Source organism: Lepisma saccharinum, chromosome 22 (genome assembly GCF_977018435.1).
Source record: "Lepisma saccharinum chromosome 22, izLepSacc3.1, whole genome shotgun sequence".
In the NCBI taxonomy this organism is placed as follows: Eukaryota; Metazoa; Arthropoda; class Insecta; order Zygentoma; family Lepismatidae; genus Lepisma; species Lepisma saccharinum.
Window position 1 is genome coordinate 20,563,082 of NC_139250.1, and position 24,357 is coordinate 20,587,438.

The window sequence follows — 24,357 nt, forward strand, 5'->3', positions numbered from 1 at the left end:
GACAAACACACCTGGTGAGCTCATCGCATATAAACGAAACCGCTACTCTTAATAGGCTTCTGGTTCAAGGTCGCTCGTCTTTTTTCGATTAGCGACCTCTTGTGGCAGTTACTCTTCCTTTCCCCTGTTCTATACAGGGTTGCCAATTTGGTCCTTTTTACACCAGATCTGATACTTTGACACCTCGAGCTGGTGAACTTTTGAAATTGCTCCAAGGGGAAACTCTGGTGCAAAGAATCTCATCGTCCTATTCAATCTGTATTGAATTATAATATGATAGCTTCACTGGGGAATTAAAAATCTACGTATTTCAAATACGCTGGTTGGTTGGTTGGTGTTTTAAGTCCACTGTATGCACAGTAAGGCTAATCGTGGACGAACGAACTATACACGGCCAAAGATTCTAATAAAACTGGCGTTTCCTTTGTCAGATGAGGTTTTATAATGATAAATATACTTTTTTAAGCTACAATTAACTTTTTTGGTGATGTAGCGCTATTTCTGGTGATTTTTCACTTTGCCTAGCGTTTTTATGGTGATTTTTAAGCTGGAATCTAGCGCGTTTATCCGTTGCCATTTGGCAACCCTGGTTCTATACGGTTGTTCAGTTATTCAAATGTCTTGGGCAGGAAGAGAGGATGCGCTGGGATGAATCCTTGCGGGTATTTCCACAGAATCTACCTGGGGAGAGAAATCTGATCACGAAGGTCGGAAATTCAAGCCACCCATAGTTCCACTTAGAAGATTTCACGCAACGTACATCATATTTTCTCCTTTAACCTATATTTACCGCTAAAATTGGCAACGCCGCGAACTTTTGCTTGCTTAATACCACTTTCTCATCTCGTACAGTACGCTCCTTAGAGAATACCCTTGTGGCCCATAAGCCAGTTGACAAATATACGTTATTGATTATACAGGATTGGTTATTATTGAGGCTGATACTAGTGGACGTATTTAGGGGGTCCAGTTGGCCCGGACCCCCCACCCGAAAGGGTTACTAAGTACAAAAATTAAATAATGACAATAATGAAATAAAATAACTAAAATTAAATAATGAAAATATCCTTGTTTAATCGAAGATTATGTATTTCCTCCAAACTTATTGGAAAGTAAGGATTATATTGTGATCATACAACTTCGAATGACACTACCAAAGAAGATATGCACGATTTATTACCACATATAACATTCATAAAATATCACCAGGAATTTTATCAAATGGATCTAACATACTTCTTTATATTCAATAAATATTCAATTCTTTATCTATTAGACAATAATTTCGTTATCAGAGCAGTTCTTTATAAATTTTCTTTATTTTTTTCTACAAATTTTGCCGACCCTAACTACACGTAAGCTAGATAATAAATACGTGCTCTAATATCCCTATTCGTATACCGTCCTCTATCTATTCATGTAATGAAAATATAATACTAATTAATTTGAATATTTTTATTAATACTATTTTAATTAATTTAATATAAGTATAATTATTTTAGTTTAAATATTACCTATTATTATAATCATCATCATCATTATTTTGAGACACTTGGTTCGCAACCCCGAAACATATTTCTAGATTCTAAATTGATCTAGAAAAAAGGTTCCTGGACCGTGTTCAAATTGATAAGAAAAAAAAAGGTTCCTCGACCGAATTGAAATACTTTTCAGATAAAATGGTCCTTTACGGTCCTGAACCCATTTACGCTTTGTTGACTTTCTCTCGTGGACCGGAATTGAATCTATTTAAAATTCCTGTACCTTTAGCAACCCTGATTCTAACACCTCTATGTTTTCTCATGTCCTTCACAAATTAAATATGAGACATTTTTCTTCTTGTTTGCAAGAAAATTATTTTCTCATTTGTGAATGTTGAAAACATCATGCTGTGTTTTTGACTTTGCACCTTGTCTGATGTACAGATAAGCTGCCTTACTTGGAGTCAATTTCCGTTGTGATAACGAACGAAAAATACCATCGTTCAAGACGACTGAATAGCAGTGCGACTCCATAACTATGTTTTTGAAAAATATATCTAGCGGTAAAATCATGAAGAGGAGAGACAATACAGGATTAAAACACGCGACTAGGGCCGGCTCTAGGCGGGTGCGGGGTCTATAACCAAGAATATTCAGAGGCTTGAAAAGAATTTGAGTTGTTTTTTCCTTAGCCTGAAATATAGGTAGCCCTTACACGTATATTCATAATATTCACATTATTACATTTAATAAACAATTTATGTGCTTCTTGTGATTACCAAAGAACAATAAGCTGATGGTTAAAATCACGAATTATGAGTATATAATAAAAGTTTCTAAAAATTTCCGATGTGGAACTAGCGCGACGTTTATTGTATTACAAAAGCAAATGTCAAATTATTATCTTGTGTGTCAAAGTGGCAATTTTTAATCATATCCAATAACATTCACTATCATAATTCTCTTTTCGTTATTTTTCATTGAATTTTGACACTGTAGAGAATCTAAATTGTTTCATATAAAACAATATTTTGATTTTATTATTTCTGTCTATTATTAAACTATTAGTGCATATTAACTATATCGACCGAAATATTTGAACCCTTTTTTATGTAGTACTTTTTTGAACATGATTTCATTAATTTTCAATATATTTCAAATGTGTCAAAACAATCCATAAAATTAGGAAAAATCAGATTAGTTGGTTAATTGGAAGCAGCAGCGTCCTATAAACTCGTAGCAAACTGTACACAAATAATAATTTCTATCTAACGTGGGGGCCCCTGAAGCCCAAGTTGCCCCTCCCTCCCTAATACCGGCTCTGCACGTCACCTTGTAATTGCAAACGCAAACGAACCCCTTATCTTCTTTAAGAACAAAGTTTTTCTCCAAAAAATAGAGCGGCCATTTGTGAAAGACCATGGACTTTTTGGTTTGTTGTCATCAAACTTTATCTTATCTTTCATGCCTAAGATTACCTAACTAGAAATCTAAATAAATCTAATACCAAGACAATCGTATCTCTATTACATTGTTTTTCTGCGTCTAAATGAATGGTGATAATGAGAAAGTGTGAATTTATAAAAATAAAAAATGAGGGATCTCAGCCTATAGAAACGTCCATGCTGACCGGTCGAACACTCACCAATTAAGAAACACAGCTACAAGCCCATTTCATCAAAGCACATAATATTTTACCGTTAAAATTTAACAGTCTGGCTGTTAATTTGCCCTTTTTCAAAATTTAAATTGGAATATGTTATTATGCATAAAGATATATAGTGATTATAAACTGGTGTTCTGTCCCAGAAGTCTTTCCCTGATTACAAACTTTATTCATATCCGCTATATGCAAGGTAGAGATGTGAAAGTGGTGCCAAAATGTTTCAAAACTAACCAAGTTTATTTGTTGCAGGTTTGAGTAACGTGGCTGTAGTGGAGCAGTGTCAGTGCCCAGGAAACCGGAAATGTTCACAAATCAGGAAAATGCTCAGCATGTCCTCTGGTATCACGAGACCCTGTCACTAATAACAGTGCAGAGGAACTTTCAAATGTACAGAATTCTTTCGTCAAGAAAATCTGCCATCAATAAGTTGGTATTTAAAAAATTGGGATTTATCTTCATTCCCAAATCCTGTCAAGTCCAAGAAACATTGTATGGAAAGATGCCACCCGATGTCAAGAGCATTAATTCCGGATTATTTGGCACTGACACAGCTACACTACAGCCACATTACTGAAACCTACAACAAATAAACTTGGTTAGTTTTCCAACATTTTGGCACCACTTTCACATCTCTACATTGCATATAGTGGATATGAATAAAGTTTGTAATCAGGGAAAGACTTCTGGGACACCCGGTATATTTATCAAAACTGACTCGTTAGAATTACAGTAATAGAGTTAAGTATGTATAAGAGTTAATACTTTCAAAGCGGTCTTGTTAATTTTTTACGCGAGATGGATGGCAACGGAAATTGTCCGTTTCAGAACGTTATTTCTACACTCAACTTTTTCCAGTGAAATGCTTGCAGAGTGCGCTGATCTATTTCAATTTTGGTTATTTTCAGTCCCTTTTCTACGTCTTGGGTAAATCGCGAGGAATGCGGATGAATGATGAACTGAAATGGGACAAACATATTGATACATACATGCCTAACCGTGGTTCGAACCTTGGACCTCTGGCTTCGTAGCTGACCACTACACTACGGAGGTCTACTAGGCCTGCGCGTGCGTGATCCTTTGTGTCAAAAGTGAAATATAATGGAATGACATGAAATAAAAAATACAAAAATAAATTATAATGGAAAAACATTCGTTAAACCAAGATTATGAATTATCAATTTTTAAACTCGAAACATGCTCGCACGCTGAACTTCTTATTGTTAATGTGAAAAAAAGTCTTAATAGATAGTTCCCTCATTTGCCCTACAGAGGTTTGATCGACTGTACCCCCTCGAGAATTATGCCGAGTTCTTTTTTGAATTGATAAATTTTGATGTTTTGTGTAATATAGAATGTGTTTCAGGGCGCGGAAACCACAAGTAACCGAGATTTTTGAACCCAAATCACGACGTACGTCAGTTAAAACCTCCTATCTGTGCGTACCTTCGCCGTTTTGTATTCGCAAAAACCGATTGCATTCACACTCAAACAGCGAAAAAAGACGTGAAAATTAACGTCACCAAACACACCACTCCAAACCTAACAAAAACGCCCAAAATTGCTAACAACGTCAAATCTAACACTCAAACATCAATAAATCTAACGCTCCTATCAATAATTATACTTCTACTTTGGTTTCGTAAGTTTTCAGTCCTTAGTGTTTGATTTACTTTATTTTTTAATACATTTTAATGCAAAATAATTGAAGATCTCTGTTGTAAAGCATGGTGATATTTTGGTCATTATTGAGTTTGTTAAGAAAAAAGGTTATTAGAAGCTGTACTATAGATAATTGTTTTCATGTTGTGTTTACTAATTTCAGAAGCGTTCAATGAGTCCAATGCAAATTGCATGACATTATAATTACAAGCGGGAATTGAAGAATGGCTCTTTTTACTTTGGTACTCAATAAAAACTAAAATGTCACAATGTTTCACTCTTTGAATTAATATTTGTAAATATGCAAATGGTAGGAAACTTCCTGTCAGGTGTTGTTTTGGATTAACGTTTCGGATGCTATATTCACTTTTGCAAAGCTTTCTAGCTGTGCTGCTTCAAACTAACACATCTTCGCGAGCCAAAAACAACAGAAAACCTATATGAACAACATGATCTTCATAAACCATGCAAACATTTTCGCTTTCTATGGCAGTTTCAGTACCAATCACACATTGAAATCTGCAACTACTTTTTCATTCCATAAACACTTACAATTCTTGTAAAAAGAAGAAATATACTGTACTTACTTGCTGTGTCGCGTGGTTTCTGCCCTTGCACCTGATGATCCACAGGTATCGCCACTGTGGTCAAGAGAAAAACGCACAAAACACTATTCTGCAAAGCCATCATTGCCACTGTATAATATGAAACAAAAACTGGTTAAATGTTGTCAATGTACTGAGGTAGATATAATATGGCTGCAGCACAAACAGAAAACCAAACACCGACCAATATGCTAATCCCCTCCTTAGCAACTGTCGGGCCGGTTGCAGAGTAGAAAACTGACTGATAGCTGTAAACTGGAAAACTGTTGCTTCAAGAGAACTTTCGCTTGTGCGCGCGCTCACCAAAACAAGCAAGACGTCTGCAACGCCGCTCGAGTTCCGTCTGAGGATAGGACTCGCTTGCAGCCTTGTTGAGGAGGAGGGAAGATTACGAAAAACCAAAAGTTTTGGTTGGTTTATGTTCGCATGTGCCTTGAACAAGCTTGCAGTCATTTAAGAACTGGTTCATGTTAAAAGCATTGAATCGCATTAAGAATGGATAAGACAGACGCCACTTTCCCAATTTGTGAAAATGATGGGGTATTTACTGAAACTTGGTCATTTCTTACTATCAGGAAAGTCTTATTTTCAGAGAACAATAGCTGTTAGCGCCTTCAGGTGCACAGGGTGTCTACCACAATAACAAATCAAAATTCTTTACCTTGCCCCCTTTCTTTCTAAACATTAATCGCCCCCTACTTAGGTATAGTTGCAAAATTAAGAAAACAGATATTTCTATTCAATGCAAAACCTCTACCACAAGGTCGGTTGAGATGAAAACTGAAGCTGTACTTTAACAAAAGATTTAGACTTGCTTTAATTGCTTCAGACTTCAACCTGGAACGGGAATGACCACATTACTTTACTTAATATTTTTACAAAACTTCACACTTGCAAGAATGTAATTCTAAATGAACTTAGTGAACAAATCTTAACCACAACGTAATACAATTTTATCAAATCTTAGTACAGGTATATAACAATGTAAATTCACTATACTGTGAAAAGTAGCAAGAATTCTTGACCAAAAGCATAATCTCTTGACTTCTTCTTGACTGGTAGACACTCTGTATCAAATATATTATAAAAGCTATCTTAAAAAGGGTTCTGTGATTGTAACAAGAATAATATCCATTTTGTACAGTCGGATGCACAAGTATTGCTCGCCAAATTGACCATGATTATTTCTCATAATTTTTTCTTGCATTCTATGTTTTCTACGGAATGGATTTTTATGCATACTAGTGCAGAGGATATCGGCAGCTTGTTTAGTGTTTTGTTTCAATTCTTGCAGCTCTCATTGTGTAAAAAAAAATAAAAAGAGGGAAGGAAAGAGAGAATAAATATACTGATGGACAATTTGATTGGTAATATTTATGCATCCCACTCCACTTAGTGAGTTGTTAAAACCAGTTGGAGGAAATTCTGAAAGCAATTTCTTACACCTTAAAATCTACTTCGTCCCAGTTGCACTTCACCTCGTGGCCTTGAAGGCATTGGAATTAAATTGCGTAATTTGCTATTTGATTTTTGTTGTTTAGCGTCGCTTCCCTGCCACTTTTGGCTAACCGCGACGATGAGTTTGGGTGATGATATGATGAAATTGATGAAGGTACACACAAAGAACCCCCATGCCCAGGTCAGGAAACGAAACCAGGGGTCCTGGGGTCGTAGCGCGCTGTGCTAACCACTCCGCCACTGCAATTTACATCAGCTAGAATTGGCCTCCTTATGGAAAGCGGGGGGAAAGGTTAGTGTTGGGCGATATATCGTCTAGAAGATATATCGCGATATTGAAAAATGTCGACAAGGTGATATCAACTAGACGATATATCGACACGGTATTTTGACGATATATATCGTCTCGGCGATGTATCGTCACGATATTTTGGGGATTTATATCATGTGGGCGATATATCGTCACGATATTTTAGCGATATATATCGTGTCGGCGATGTATCGTCACGATATTTTGGCGATATATCGTGGAGACGATATATCGCCGATATCACGATGCGGAAAAAATATCATATCGTTTGTGACGATACAGTGGAACCTTGGAAAAGAAATATATCGAGGTATCAAGTATTTCGACTTATCATGGCTCGAGTTAACCTTTTGGATCCCAAGCGTCTCGAACAAGATACCCAACTGTAACCCTCACGGTCCCAAGCGTCTCGATCGAGACGCTGTGTCAAGGTCGTAGTTTTTACGTTATAACTTTTCTATTTTTGGCTAGAATTTCGATTTTTTTAATATTGTTCCTAACACACGTATTTAACAGAAATGTTTCTTGCACCTTTTTTTTTCTTCATGAAAATGGAGGTGAAAAGGCGGGAAAAGGGACTTCTCTTTTCAAGGGAAAATATAAATTTCAAACATTTCAACAATTTTTAAAAATAATTTTTGGGGGTTTTCTCCCTTCCCCCTCCATATATACGTCAAATTTGCATAAATTTTGCATTTTGTGCATTTTGAAAAAAAAAATTTGGGGGGGGGGGCGGGGGGAAACGCCATTTTTTAAGAAAAGTATTTTTGAGGGGATTTCCCCCCTTTCCCCCTAAATATGTACGCCGAATGTGCATAAATTATATATCGTCTGAATCTGTGATTCATTCTTCGTACAACGGTATATCTTTCATATTTCTAGGGCATTTAGTTTCTGAGCTATAGTCGTTTCAAGGTACCGCTGCATTTTGAAGCTTGAATCAGTGGCGTGCCCACCATTCCTTTTGGGGGTACAACTCAAGTTACATTGGCCATACGACAATGATGCAAATATTTTTGTGTTCCTTACATGCCAGCGATAATTTCTATGTGCATTTTGAACTTTTCAAATCCTTTTTTTCGGGGGGGCGGGGGGGCGAAACCCAATTTTTTTTTAAAAAAAAGTATTTTCAGGGGATTTCCCCCTTTCCCCCTCCATATATACGCAGAATTTGCATAAATTTCATATAGTCTGAATCTCTGGTTCATTCCGCGTACAACGGTATATCACTCATCTCTCTAGGGCAATTAGTCTCCGATCTACACTCATTTAATTGAAACTCTCTTTTTGCTCAAAATCGGCTCGGGACCGAGAGGCTTACTTGTGAAAATGGCCTTGGGACTCAAAAGGTTAATGAGGTCTAAAGTTTACTGACACTTCTGGACGTCGGCACTACGTATGCCTATAACGTATGTATAGTATTGTTGATCACCTGACATTGTATGTACGTACGCACTCTACACTTCGACTTATTGAGGTCCGTGAGACAAACTTCGAGTTATAGAAGTGATTAGAATTTAACTTCGACTCATAGAGGTTTTCCATAGTCTACCTTCGAGTTATTGAGCTCGAACGGCATTCCATAAACTGTACAAAAATTCGTCATATCAAGGATTTATTCGAGTTGTTGAGGTAAAATTAGTATTGAATGTTATGGACAATTCAAGGGGGTTACAAAAAATTCGACTTATCAAGGAATTCGAGATGTTGAGGTTCGAGTTATCAAGGTTGTACTGTATTTTCTTGCCGATATATCGCGATATCAAATTTCCGATATCGTCCATTCACGACCAGAATCGGACAGAGAGCATCAATTGGACGGTGATTTCATTGGTAAAGTACACCTCTCTTCAGGAGCGTGTCAAGATAAAATTTTCACCTGAGTGAGGTAGAGTTTTGGTGTCCACTACTTTCCACCCTGCTCCTCCCCCATCTTACTACCTTGGTCCTCCTACATTCCACCTTCCCCAAATAAAGACATGACCCTGTTTTATATTTATGGTTTTATGAAAAATAATAGCCTTATTTTTAAAATAATTTTAGGTGTTACTGTTAAAGAACGCGTTTATTGTTAATACCTAGATAGTAATAGTATACGAGGGTCACTATTTATATTTTGAGCCTTGGCAACACTGATTGAAGTTAGGCGCGATTTGACGTTTGCACGGAATCGTCTGGCATTATTGACCATAACGCACTTCAAATGTTTTGTCAATAGCTTCATTTGTGTTGTTTATGTTGCCTTGGAGATTGCGCGACAACAATAAAATGGAATTAACTCGTGAACATTTCCGTGCGATGATTTTTTACGATTTTCGACGTGGATTAACAAGACAAGAGTGCATCGATCAACTTACTTCCACATTTGGCGATGAAGCCCCATCCTTTCCCACTGTGAAATGCTGGTATAACGAATTTGATCCTGGTCGCCATTCGCTCACCGACGAGATTCGCGAAGATCGTCCAAAATCAGTTGTTGTTCAAGAAAACGTTGATGCTGTGCAAAACCTAATACTGCAAGATCGTCATGTGACATACTGTGAGATTGAGGCAACCATAGGCATTAGTTCCACCAGCATATATAAAATATTACATGATCATTTAGCTGTGAGAAAGGTATGTTCTCGTTGGATCCCACACAATTTGACAAAAACTCAAAAAGACGCTCGCGTCAATTGGTGCAAACAAATGCTCAATAAATACAATCGTGGTGCTTCAAAAGACGTATAGAAGATTGTAACAGGTGACGAATCATGGATATATGCATATGAGCCGGAACGTAAACAGCAGTCGACTGTATGGGTGTTTCAAGATGAACCCAATCCAACAAAAGTTGTTCGCGCTCGAAGCACATCGAAACAAATGGTCGCCTGTTTTTTTCGGGAAAACTGGTCATGTGCCAACTCTGAATGGTACATAACAATTTGTTTGCCAGAGGTCGTCGGTCAAATACGGAAAACAAACAAACGCCGTCGGATCATTCTTCATCAAGACAATGCCAGCTGTCACACATCTCGTCTAACAACCGACTTTATGAACAGTCAAAAAATCGAATTGATGGGTCATCCGCCGTACAGTCCTGATTTGGCACCCAATGACTTCTTCTTGTTCCCGAATGTCAAGAATAAATTGCGTGGACAATGATTTTCGTCGGCGGAAGACGCCGTTGATGCGTTCAAAAACCATATTATGGAGGTGTCTCAAGAAGATTGGAGAAACTGCTTTGACAAATGGTTCGAACGAATGCAAAAGTGTATTGACCATAAAGGAGAATACTTCGAAAAACAATAAAGCAGTTTTCAATGCCACATTCCTGTTTTTTCATTGTTAGGCTCAAAATATAAATAGTGACCCTCGTAACAGCTAAAACAATAGAAAACGAACAACAGGTTTTTTAACTTTCAAAGTGGTGCAGAGTTTCAAGAGTAACGCCATTACACATGAACTTAACGGACGAGACGACTGTAGACTCGTAACATTCTTGTCTGTAATTCTTTCCGCATAAAAACTTGCTTATTGTTTTCGTAAACTTGAAGTTCTTGGTAACAACGGAACGTTCTAGATTATTACCACACACTGATAGAAATGTCATTTTCTGCTAACGAACAGTAACCGGCACAAACACCACACGTAACGTACAAACCACGTTATCGAGAGGGCTCCACCTGTCACCACTATGTGGCGCTGAAGTAGCGAACAAGATAACAGCGAGCGGACTGGATAGCGCGGCGCACTATGCCGCCAGGGGTCAAGGGGTTCGAATTCTGGCCTGGGCATGTGTGTGTTTGTGTGTCTCTTCATGGTTGATTGATTTGGTGTTTTAAGCCCACTTTATGCACAGAAAGGCTTATCGGGACTGGAACTACAGTTTAAAGTGGGATCCAAACCACTATGTGCCTCAACTGGGTATCGAACTCTCTGGACCCCTTGATTACAAGGGGTGTAAGGGGGTGACCTTCCACGTAGTACACCCAATTGTCAACCTCACTTCCACTCAGTGCACCCTGGACTGCATTTTGCAGACTAACGTGGCTCTGGCGACTGGCCCTATGGCCAGTATAATTCTGTGTGTTGTCCTGTCTTTATGTGTGCTGAGTGACCCTTTACAGCCTCAGCTTTTAACGGAAGTCAGAATATTTTATGCTTTTAGTTATGCAACGTTAGAGTTGTTATTTGTAATGTTAAGGGGCTGGGTCCCGTATAATGTGACGGGTGCAAAATAGCCTAAGTGGTTACGCACCCAAATTTTTAAAATAAAATTCCCTTGATTACAACGACGCTACCCTTCATGAATTTCATCACATCATCATACATCCTATGTTCACGATTAACCAAACGTGACAGAAAAGCGAAGTAAAATAAACCAAATCAATCAGTAGTTGGATCCTCCACAACAATGACGTATACTGTTGTGCAGAAGCGCTTGTGATTCAGGTAGGTTCCTTAATGACTTGCGTCATGCAGAAAGGTATAAAACACCAGAGTTCAAAACATTTGTGGCATAGTGAGGCATCTAATTTTCTAGCTAAAACATGCATGGATATGTTTTATTGAAAACCCAACTGACTTCAGGCAAAAAAACAATACCTGTGGCGACTAATACCATAAGTACGTTATTAAGCAAGAAAGGGCCGACCCTTCCTTCGGACTTGGCGTCCCCACCCGAAATGTCCATGCTACGCCACTGCATATCACCTTGTCAAATCTAATGCAGTTCCCATGGCAACAGAATCACTTTATTAACAAGACTGCTCTTGAAGGGCAAGAAAAAGGGGGAAATAAAAGGGATTGGAAAACAGGCTGGCCTCCAATCACTCTACTTTTCAACCGATCCCAAAAGAGTTTCTTTGCGGCCGACAATTTTCAAAGCAAGTCGCGTCCCCTTCTTGCACCGGGTTGCATTAGCAAGCGTCACGCCGTCAGGAAAAGGAAAAAGTGAGTGCGTCTGCGTAACTGTGACAGAACTCGTCAAGGACTCTCTCGAGTTGTGTCAGAGACCGCGCTCGACATGCACAGGAGTTCGTGACTGTGCTTTCGGAGCGAGGGACGTAACTACTGCACAAGCATACACTTCAGTGATAGGAAATGCCACCACTCGAGATATTAGCCAATCACGCCACTCCTTTTTCCCTGCAATTCAAGAACCAATTTAGCCTTTAAGATCCAGTACATTGCAGTCATAGATATCCCCCCCCCCTTTCCTCTTCCATGTCTACTAATAAGATGTTCTGGCAGAAGTGTACTGGCCTACACACCTCACACACTGGCATTCCTAAACACGAAGGCTTATTGATGAACTTAAGTCGAACCGGTCAAAGAATAAGCCTCAGGAAACCCAGACTTTTCGGCCTCAGTTGTGGAAGTTTCGAAGGAAGGGTAGGCGAAACAGTGTTGCTACAAGCCAGATTTTGTCCAGTCGTACGTACAGTGTCTCTCAAAAGTTTTAGGACAACGACATTTTAAACTAGGCAACCCAATTTACACAAGCCGTTGGTGGGTTGCGTGCAGAGTTAGGCTCAATTTCAGGGTTGCCAAGTGCACAATAGATATTTATAAAATACGCGAAAGAAATATAAACAATTATTATTGTATAAAATTATTAAAAATATCACTATTATATCGCAAATGACAAAATTCTTTCTGAAAGAAAAAAATAGGTTTCTAGTATTCCATCGCTGTTGAGTCTACAGTAAGGAAAAGAGGTGAGAGGAAACGAAAGGTTACAAAGGAGAGGAGAAAGAGAAAGCGAAAGGAGAAGAGGAAAGGTAGAGGAGAGAAGAAAGATAGGATAGACGAGGAGAGGAGATGTAGTGAGGAGAATGGAAAAAGATTCGAGGAGAGATGAGGAAAAAGAACAAAGAAGAGAAAAGAGGAGGAAAACGAGAGGAGAGGAGGAGACGAGAAGAGGGAAGTGGAGAGTAGAGTAAAGGAGAGAAAAAGAGAAGAACGAAAGAAGAGAGTGCAGTGGAGTCGGAAATCTAAGACAGAAAAGGACAGATAAGATGTGAGAAAAGTAGGGAAGGCGATATGAGATAAAAGCAGAACAGAAAGAGGGGAGAGAAGAAGGAGAAGGAACTGGAGAGAAGAGGTAGTTGCAGAAAATATCGTCTCAGCGTCAAGAATGGATGCATTGGTCAAATTATCGACATGAAACATTCAATAACATTTTGAAATGTATTGGAGAATATATTAGATCGGTGCGAAATGCCTTTTGGCTGAGTTCAGAGCAAATTAAAATCTTCCATGTAAGATCTTTGATTTTACCTGCGATTACACCACTAAAAAAATTAAAGTAATTTTTAATATTTATAAGAATTATACAATTTTTCTCCACTTCTCGGTTCGTTGAAATTGAGATTTTGCAATTCAATATTTCCCCTCACCCCATCGTTAATTCCAAACTGAATCATTCCGTTTCACACGGGGTGGACAATGAACACAATAGGATATGTCTAAAACTTACGAAAATTTTCTGCCATCGGAAGGGTTTGAACCTACAACCATCAGATTGACAATCCTGAACGGTAGCCACTACCCTACAAGCTTTCTTTCCACAAACCAGGTAGAAGAATCGATACACCACGCCTTTTCCTTCGAATGAAACAACAATTTTTTCAAAGTATTCTGTCCCTTTAATATTGTAAATGTCGTTTGGTATACGTGTAGTTGAACTTTTACTTTAATTTTGATTTGCTTTCTTGTAGTATAACCGATATCTTCGAGAAATAATTTTCGAAGTAATTAAAAACGAGAATATTGGTAGTTGTGAAAATGCGAGTTATTTCTTCTAACTTATTATTGTGATTAGACATTACTAATGGAAAATATCTAGAGGCTTGAACATTACAGGACGATGTTATTTTCCTGTGATACTGTAACAGACAAAATGCTTGTTTACTGATGCAAGTATTGTGTCCAGAACAGTCTTATGAAATGTATTTGCTGTTGCGTAAGGTAACACGAAATAATTACACCGTGTGCGAACTACCAAATCTGTGCAACGTTATACGTAAACAGGCGGAAAATTTTATTCATAAAATCATGTCACATTTGACAGTATTAGTCAAGAGAGACTCGTGGGACACTGTGTTAAGGTGCTGGACTAAATCCTTCTAATTTTTCTTCCTCGAAGAACAACAATTTCTAAGGAAGAGCAACAGTGATGATCTTTCTTATTTCTTTTAAATGCTTACACTTTCCTTTAAGTGGGTTAAAAATAAATAAGAATATTGCTTGTATTTCTGTCATTGACGTAGACCAGAGAGAGAGACAGACAGGCAGACAGATGTTACAAAATAGTTCAAATAGTGCGAGCGCCATTAAAAAGTCATGATAATTCTATGTTGCATACTTAGAATTATTCATACAATAAAGAACATGTCTAATTGTGAGTTAACAAAAAAACAATAATAAAGAGACATTTTCGCATTATGATTGCAGTTCGAAAAAGTCGGGACAGGGATTGAAAGTAATGCACTGTCCTGACTAAATCAGTAAATCGGACGTCTGGTAGCCTTGCATCAATGATTATAAAACTAAAACCACCCAATATTGCAGCTTGAAGACTTTTGCGCAAGAAACAGATTCATTTATGCAAGAGCAAAATTGAAATTTTTACATTTCAAAAATCGACGATGTTATTTTCGTATTTATTTATTTATAGGTTCACATTTAAATATTTTAGGGTTCGAAGGGGGAGCATGGCCCACATGGACCCTCCCCTGGGTACTGACCTTACGTAGACAGTGGAAGAGAAATTTTCGAGAACCTTTCTATTAAATTTATTATTTACATTCACCTTATGCTCAGATAGATTAAACAGTTTATTGACAAATCGTGAACTTTTCGTTTAATAGATAATATTTGGTTTTAGACGACGGGAGAACATTGGTCGAATTTTCTTTCTTGCTCTTTTGAGAGAATATATTCTTCTACAATAGCAATCGCGTTCGGAAACCGTGAAAAAAAATGACTTGGTTTTTAAAGGCAGACAAGCTTGGTAGTCTAGCTTGCTCGCGATCAAAGTGACTCACTCACGCTATTCAAGGCCGCTTCTTATCGCAAAACATTGTGGTTCGATGCACAGTGTCTGCACCCAGCACGTTACAAGTGAGCAGAGTCGAATTTTAAAGAGAATCTGAAGAATGGTAGATTTCATCAGAGGCGGCTAGGTAGGCACCAGCTCAACGTGCAATAGTTTAAGTGATAATTCCTGACAAACAAAAAACCGTATTGAATAATTATTGGGATAGTAATACGTGTATCCGCTCCTTTTTAACAATGTAAGCTCGAAGACAATCTGTATTCCATTTATTTATATTGGCAACTTGGTCAACCGGAGGTTATTTTATCGCCTTCGATAATCGAATTGTCTGATCGATTATTTTTTGTTTACCCAGGAACATGCCCCATAGGAGATTTCCGAGACCGGGTTACGCTACTCACTCGTAGCTCCCCAATTTCTTCACGATGGTGGGTTTCTACCGGTCCCATACACAGGCCGAGAACCTAGAGAGTGAGCATAGGCGGACTCGAATCCATGTCGACCTGCAGTCCGAGTCCAAAGCACAGCTCCTTTGACCGCACGGTCACGGAGGAGGACTTTTCTTATCTTACCCTGGCTAATCGCGACGATGAGGATGAATTATGAATAGAAAAATAAAGAATGTCACGCACAAAGTAGAGGACGATCTTCAACCTCTTGGGATGACGAGTTCAAGCCCTTAATATGAGAATTTCAACCTTAGACGACCTCAATTTCAAAATTATAAACAAAATGCCTACTTACACTAAACTTCTCATCAAGGCCAAAATAGTTTGTAACTGTGAAACTACCCCTGAATACAAATTGACATTTTTTTTCCATGTGAGTAAGAATTCAATGTGTGGTATACAGACATAGATGATACCTTTGGAGAAACAATTAACTGTACCCTGTCCCAGGATCTCTGGAGCAAAGCCGCGCATAGCGGAAGAGAAGTGGGGAGAGGGGATCGAGTGAACAGAGCGAATCAGTGCACGCTGCTGGGAAGGCTGGTAACTGCAGTGGTTTTCCTCCCTCCACGCAATCCCATTCCTCTCTCACGTGTTCATCGCTGCTCAGATACTTTTTTCGTTCACCTGCTCCAGAGATAAGTGGGACAGAGTGTAGTTCGCATACATGTAGCAAGTAACGTATCCCAGAATGAAAATTCCACGTAGTTTTAAAACGTTTGTTTAAGCAATGAATGACTGGAAACGGATCACACATAATTCCCTTGCCAAAATCTAGTGGTCGAAAATTAATTTCCAGACATTTCATATCTATTCACCATATTCCAAGTTATAAGGAACTATTTCGTAGATGTTCATGAAACCGTTATAAAATTACAAATAAAATATATTCACAAGCTTAGATATACCAATACGAAGAAAGAAATTCAGAGTTAAATTTCAAATGCATGTGTATAAAGTAATTCTAGAAGTACAGAGCTATATCTGAGTATTTAACTTCTTTTTTGCAGATAACGTTTACAATATTGAGGCGACAGAATAATTAGGAACTGTAGCTCCAAGAAAACAAAGGGCGTAGTGTATTGGTTAGAGTTCTTGAAAGCATTGCGGTCCCACGTTCGATCCTCCATACTAGATGTTCCTTAAAAAAGAACCCCTTCCATTAAACAAGAGAGCATGGTAACATTATTTGTAAGAGCAGTATATAGTGGCTGCATTGTTCTGCATATGAAATTTATAAAAAAAATAATAAACAAATAAATGAATTGACACACGTTCAACGGGATATTTTTATATATAAGATCGTGAATTATGATACTCTAACGATAATTGTGTACTGCTTCAAAGACATTGACAAATATTAATGAAATAACTATTTATATGTGTGGCAATTCAGGACATGCTAATTTTACCCCTTGAGTTCAATGCAAGGATACCTCCGCAAATATCGTATGAAAAGTTCTCACCATGTGCAATTCTCCATTAAATGTTTTCGCCGAGTCTTACTACTTTCCTTTTCTTTGTTACAAACAATACTTGTTTGCACGTTACATGCAGGAGAGTTGCATCTACATTTCACATTGGTCAGCTCCTTCTACCTGGCTTAAGGAGTGAAAGCTTGTAGGGAAGTGGCTACCGTGCAGGATTGTCATTCTGAGGGTCGTATGTTCAAACCCTTCCGCTGGCAGAAAATTTTCGTAAGTTTTAGACATATCCCATTGTGTTCATTGTCCACGCCGTGTAAAACGGAATGATTCAGTTTGGAATTAACGATGGGGGGAGGGGAAATATTGAATTACAAAATCTCAATTTCAACGAACCGAGAAGTGGAGAAAAATTGAATAATTCTTATAAATATTAAAAATTACGTTAATTTTTTTAGTGGTGTAATCGCAGGTAAAATCAAAGATCTTACATGGAAGATTTTAATTTGCTCTGAACTCAGCCAAAAGGCATTTCGCACCGATCTAATATATTCTCCAATACATTTCAAAATGTTATTGAATGTTTCATGTCGATAATTTTACCAGTGCATCCATTCTTGACGCTGAGACGATATTTTCTGCAACTACCTCTTCTCTCCAGTTCCTTCTCCTTCTTCTCTCCCCTCTTTCTGTTCTGCTTTTATCTCATATCGCCTTCCCTACTCTTCTCGCATCTTATCTCCATCCCACTCTTCTCCACTCCTCTTGTCTCCTTTCCTGTCTTAGATTTCCGACTCCACTCCACTCTCTTTTTTAGTTCTTCTCTTTTTCTCTCCTTTACTCTACTCTCCACTTCCCTCTTCTCGTCTCCTCCTCTCCTATCGTTTTCCTCCTCTTTTCTCTTCTTTGTTCTTTTTCCTCATCTCTCCTCGAATCTTTTTCCATTCTCCTCACTACATCTCCTCTCCTCGTCTATCCTATCTTTCTTCTCTCCTCTACCTTTCCTCTTCTCCTTTCGCTTTCTCTTTTTCCTCTCCTTTGTAACCTTTCTTTTCCTCTCACCTCTTTTCCTTACTGTAGACTCAACAGCGATGAAATACTAGAAACCTATTTTTTTCTTTCAGAAAGAATTTTGTTATTTGCGATATAATAGTGATATTTTTTATAATTTTATATAATAATAATTGTTTATATTTCTTTCGCGTATTTTATAAATATCTATTGTGCACTTGGCAACCCTGAAATTGAGCCTAACTCTGCACGCAACCCACCAACGGCTTGTGTAAATTGGGTTGCCTAGTTTAAAATGTCGTTGTCCTAAAACTTTTGAGAGACACTGTACAAGACACTTTCTGCTATGGTACTAAGAACCATTCTTTGTGCTGTCAACATGCACCCTTCGCTCGCATTTGAGGGGGAGACAGGGAATCTGAGACCCATTCGCTTGCTACGCTGGGCAACCATTAGTCCTCGCCTTGTTGAAGGTGACACCTGCTTTGAAAACGAAAAATTTGGTAACGCAGAATACCACGAGAATTGTCCCGCACCACGGCAACTGGGCAAAGTCGATTGATTCAGCGGTTCATGTGACCCTCCCTGGCTTTCGACGTAAAAGACAAAAATAGAATTTTGAAGTACAGTAAAACCTCGTTAATCCGGACTAATGGGGGGATAAGTTGACCGGTTTAACGAAAGTCCGGATTAACTGAAATAACCTAAAAGAACAGTATAAAGTGCATTAAAACTCAGTTTATAGCAACAAAACACGTTTATTGTGGTGTATTTAAAGGGCATAGGCCTAAATTCACTATACAGTACAGTACAAAGTCTGCGGGAAACATAATTTCATCAGTGGTAGACTGACTTAACTTTGGGAAGTTCTCTTGTTGACTTCTAGCCACATTTAAAACCTTGCATTCTGCTTTTTTTTTTTATCCCGGTCCGGATTGAGCAAAGTCCGGCTTGTCGGTGTCCGGATTAACGAGGTTTTACTGTATATTCTTTCGGAGAACAGGCTTTAGGGGTGTAAGGCGTGACCCTTTAGGAAGACACCCAAATGCCAACATCACATCCAGTGGCGTAGCATGGGCATTTCGGGTGGGAACGCCAAGTCCGAAGGAAAGGTCGGCCCTTTTTTGGTTAATAATTTACTTATGGAATTTACGCCACAGGTGTTGTTTATTTGCCTGAAGTCAGCTGGGTTTGCAATAGAGCATCATCATCCATGCAGTTTTTAGCTAGAAAATTAGATGCCTCACTATGCAACAAATGTTTTGAACTCTGGTGTTTTATACCTTTCGGCATGACACAAATCATTATAAAACCTACCTGAATCACAAGCCTCTGGACAACAGTAGTAGTCATTGTTGTGAATGATCCAACTAATGATTGATTTGGTTTATTTTGCTTCGCTTTTCTACCACTTTTGGTTAATCGCGAATATGAATATGAGTGATGATGATATTGATGAAGGGACACTCACAAAGAACACCCGTGCTCACCCCGGGATTCGAATCACGGGCCTCTGTCGTCTTGGCGCGCTGTGCAAAACACTCTGACACGGAGGTGGGCGGATGATCCAACTATCGTACACTCTACTAACATAACAGTGCCGATTAGTAATTCAGACCATTGTTTATTACGTCATGAGAATGTTGATAAACATCATTTTAAAATAATTTTGTCCACAGACCATGCGATGTTAAGAGTTTTCAAATGAATGCTAAACATTTCCATTGACACAATATTAAGCAGTTACATAATAACTAAAAAATAATAACCCGCAAAACTATTATTTTTTTATTATTATTAAGTGGTAGAGCAGCCACAGGCTGAACTTCTACCACGAGGACTTCAGCAACTTATTTGACAAAAACTGTGTTGATCTTTTAGTTTTTAATGCACATCGCTGTTCGTGCGATAAATTACACAATGCAGTGGCCATTAAGAAGTGCTATATTTCGGTTTGGTAAAGTTACGTCAGTCAATATTGCGTATTGTAGCAACACATAGCACGAGTGGCACGAGCGCGAAGAACCGGGTAGAAATTCTACCGCTGTCGTCTGCTTCAGAAGGCAGGAAGGGTCACGTCAACCAATCACGTAGCCCTCTGCTCCATACGCGGGCGTAAGAGAGAGCATTTGGGCGCGTGCTTTAGAGATCCAAGCTTTCCCTCCAGAAAGGCAGCAAGGAATATAGGGTCCTGTACGCCGAACCTGCTCGGCGTACGGCTAGGAAAGGCATTTAAAAAAATGCTAGAACGAGTGTTGTTAGTAGAGCGTTGCAAGCGGATCGCGAGAAATAGCTATTATAATGCCATGAAGGTCAGACATATATGAAATTAGTCAAGATTTACTTTATATTTACAGCATTTACGCATTTTTTAAATATTAAATCTGGGAACGCCGGGCGTACGGGCGTACTATAACGCTACGCCACTGCTCACATCCACGTACTACACCCTGGACTGAATTGTTGCAGAAGTCCCCCCCAATTTACTCCAAGATAAAGTGATCGCAATTCGCAGAAGCGAAATCTCCGATAGAACTGTTGTTCTTACAAATTTGTACGGAGTATAGACTTAGTATGAGAATAAGGTCAGTCAATTGTTAACGGTACGCCGATTTTCTGAGCCTGGAGTAGAAAAAATTTCATGCTTTTGATTATTGATTATGATCTTGTAATTGCAACTCTTTTGTTATCAGATATAGGGACCTTCATGGTTGCTATACTGGAAAGATTAATAACAAATTGAATTTCTTTCTCAATGACCTTGTTCATACTGGAAGTACAATAACAATCAGTCAGTGCTGTAAGATATTTCTCACCTTTAACAGTGTAACAATGTTGCGGAAAATTACATTGTTGGTGGTTACCATCACGCAAGTATAATGGTATGCTGCCCTCAATCGTGATAAGTAAGGCGAGATGGGAAACATGACTGTTGTCTTTCTCAAGGTCACAGAATAGCGTTTGTCCCTATTACTTTGACCTGAAATCACAACAGTCTGAAGGCGATTCTATTCTTGGATTCATTTCTCGAAATTGGTATTTCCGCAACTTCGGAAGATGCATACCTTTGAGATAAGTGTGTGATGAGGTCGCGGGTTCGAATCCCGCCCTGGGTATGGGTGTTCGGTAAATTTCTCGCAAGGGACAGACGGGGTTAATCAAATTTACAGGAGAAATTACTTACCGAATGCAGTTTCTTTATACTTCTGGAAGTTCGGGGAAGTGTTTTCTCGCATCGTTCATTGAATTTTGCCGGTAAATCATCTACAGGGTGTTTCTAAAGGTCGTTTACAACGCTTGGGAGGTGATTCCTCACACGAAAACAAGCCAAAAGTGTGACTTCCATTTTTACGACTGATCACAGATAGAGAGGCGGATCCAAGGGAATCATAAAGGAATCGTATGTGCTCAGTCCGGAAGTCACTATGAAAAGTTCACTGCACGCATGCGCAATGGAGTCCTCAAAGGAATTGAGGATTTCCAGCAAGAACAATGCATGGAAATGTTATGTAACGCAGCAAGAAGGACCGTGACAATGAGAAATGCGTTAAAGACAACACATCCCGACCTCAAACATCAAAACATGAGCACGGAACACAAAATCCGAAAAGTTGAGCACGGTTGCATACCCCAGTTACACGCGAGGAATGAACGCATCATGTCATGTGGCATACGAGAGACACATTATTCCACCAGGAGGAGGGAAAGAAAAACACAATATCAGATGATTGCGACAACGTGTATTTTTACACGCGACAACTACGTAATATCCCCCACACACACAACAAACAACAAATGCTACAATGTCTTACGCACAGAGAGTGCGTGTCACTGTACACCAACTGAAGATGTTACTTTCACCACACAAAGGGGGTGGGGAGCAATACCAAGAGTGTTCTCACTGGGATTTACCGAGGGCGATAATCACAGACGGTTTTCAAAATGTCTGCCGTTCACTTCTACGCAGAGATGACAGCGACGAATCAAGGATTGTCGAGTACGAGCAAACAAGCCAGGTGTATCTGCTACCGTCGCGGCGGCGACGTTGATGCGAGCAACGAGGTCCTCAGCTGATGACAGGTGTGTCGTATACGAGGGTTTTCATTCCTACCAGAAGAAAAATCGAGAGGTTTGAGATCTGACGACCTCGGTGGCCAAGGCACAGGCTCAACCCTACCAATGAACCTATTGCGAAACACGTCATGCAGGAAATGTCATACATTACGATCGAAATGAGCTGGTACTCCATAGTGTTGATACCACATTTCTTGCCGCAGTGCCAAAGGTACGGTCTCCAACAGTTCAGGCAGAACCTCACTAAGAAATGCATGATACGTGCGACCATTCAGGCGAACAGGGAGAATGTATGGTCCAATTAAATGATCATGTACTATCCCGCACCACACATTCACTGAAAACCTGTGCTGGTGATGGGCCACAAAAAGTGCATGTGGGTTGTCAAAGTCCCAGACATGACTGTTTATACTATTGAAGACATCCATCCTGGTGAAAATGGCTTCATCTGTCCACAATACCTTTGCCCAGAAGTGAGGGTTTGTGTTCAGCTGATGCAACAACCATTGGCAAAACTCCATACGAGGGCGAAAGTCACGAGGTAACAGTTCTTGTACTTTCTGCAGTTTAAAAGGGTGCATTCCTTCATCTGACAACACTCGCCAAACATTCACATGAGACGTGTTTCGTGCCCGAGCGAGCACGCGCGTACTGGTGCCAGGATGTTCTGCGACCGCTGTCAACACATCTTCTGCAAACTGATGTGTGCGTACACTTCGGGGTCTTCCAACTTCTTGCAGCGGTGGTAAAACTGACCCTGTTTCACACCGTCGCCTGTCCACTACCTGAAAGAAGGCGTGAGACGGTAAACGTTTATGTGGAAAGCTTTCTCCATCAAGACGCCTTGCCTCACGGCTATTACCACGTGCCTCCCCATACATGAGATGAATGTCTGCTAGCTGCTGGGTCGTATACGCAGCCATCTGTGTAATAGGGAGCTGGAACTGCAAAGTATCGTTTTTGTTTCACACTGGCACACTGAACAAATTGGTCGTATCACCGTACGAACACCACAGACCAATTGTTGCGATACTTGACTTGCCCACTCCACCACGTCAAGCTCCTTCAATACAACATACTAGTACTCTTCAATGCGTATGACAACCTAGAGCGAACTGCTGATCATATCCCAGCACCTGCAACACGACTGGGACGACTGTCGGAGAGAACCAACCCTTCGAGCTCCTCTCGCGGGTACAGCAGTCATGAAGGTCAAACGTAGACTAGGAGAGCCGGACTTGCCTGCGCAGCGCTTCCAAAACTGGTCTCTTTTACGTCACAGTGATCGCGTGCGAACACTCTTGGTATTGCTCCCCACCCCCTTTGTGTGGTGGAAGTGACATCTTCAGTTGGTGTACAGTCAGAGAAAAAATTACCTGGGCCACTGGACGTAGAATTTCGTAACGTCTTAAAGCCTGTTGTTTATGCAACCCAAATAACAAAATATTCGCTTAAGTTTGCCTGGTGATTCTGAGTTCTCGGGAAGGATTGAGCTTTGATAGTATGAGTCACATGACTCGTGCCCCAGCCACAACAAATAGCTGGGTGCTACGAGGCCTCCAGAAGAAAATTTCAGGAACTGGTTGCTTGACAAGAGCTACTCGTAAGGAAATAATATTCTTTCGAGTGATATTAGAGTCATTGTCAAGAAGGTTCGCTGAAATTATGGTTCTCATCACAGACCATATGCCACACGTTAATTAATGGTTTAAGTCCAGTTCATGCACTGGACCTACAGATTAAAGTGGGATCTGAACCAAATGCCTCTCTATTTGGTATTGAATTCGGAAGCCTTTCATTACATGGTGAAGACGTTACCACTACGACATCAGAGAGGCAATGGAACCCCTAGAGAAAGAGATAAGCGAAAATTGCTACGTGACAAACCATATTTGCCCGTAAATTTTAAAAATAATACAATATTTTGTACTGACAGTTTCGAACCGTGGGAGAGGCATATATTTTTTTGTACCATCGTCCATTTCACGAGTTTATAATTCTTCCTCACCGACACGATTAACGCGAGTGGTAGAAGAAAAGCGAAGTAAAATAACTGAAACAGAAATAAAAGGAAAAAGCGAAATAAATTTTATTCATAATATTCTGCAGTCACTTGAGTTGTATTCACGGGATGCTACCTTTAAAGAGAGGCGTCGTCTCTCCCTTGGCTTTTCCC

The 24,357-nt window shown here is 39.4% G+C and overlaps 1 protein-coding gene across 3 annotated transcripts in view; it reads right to left on the reverse strand.

Annotated features, from left to right (window-relative positions):
- tfc (Brevican core protein triforce) overlaps positions 1–5,723 on the reverse strand; it is a 166,591-nt gene extending 160,868 nt beyond the window's left edge. For all 3 annotated transcript variants that reach the window (XM_083144065.1, XM_083144063.1, XM_083144064.1), the window contains exon 1: positions 5,394–5,723. In XM_083144065.1, coding sequence (XP_083000191.1) covers positions 5,394–5,496 — 103 coding nt within the window. In that variant the 5' untranslated portion in view covers positions 5,497–5,723. The remainder of the gene's footprint in view (positions 1–5,393) is intronic.
- Positions 5,724–24,357: the final 18,634 nt, after the last annotated feature.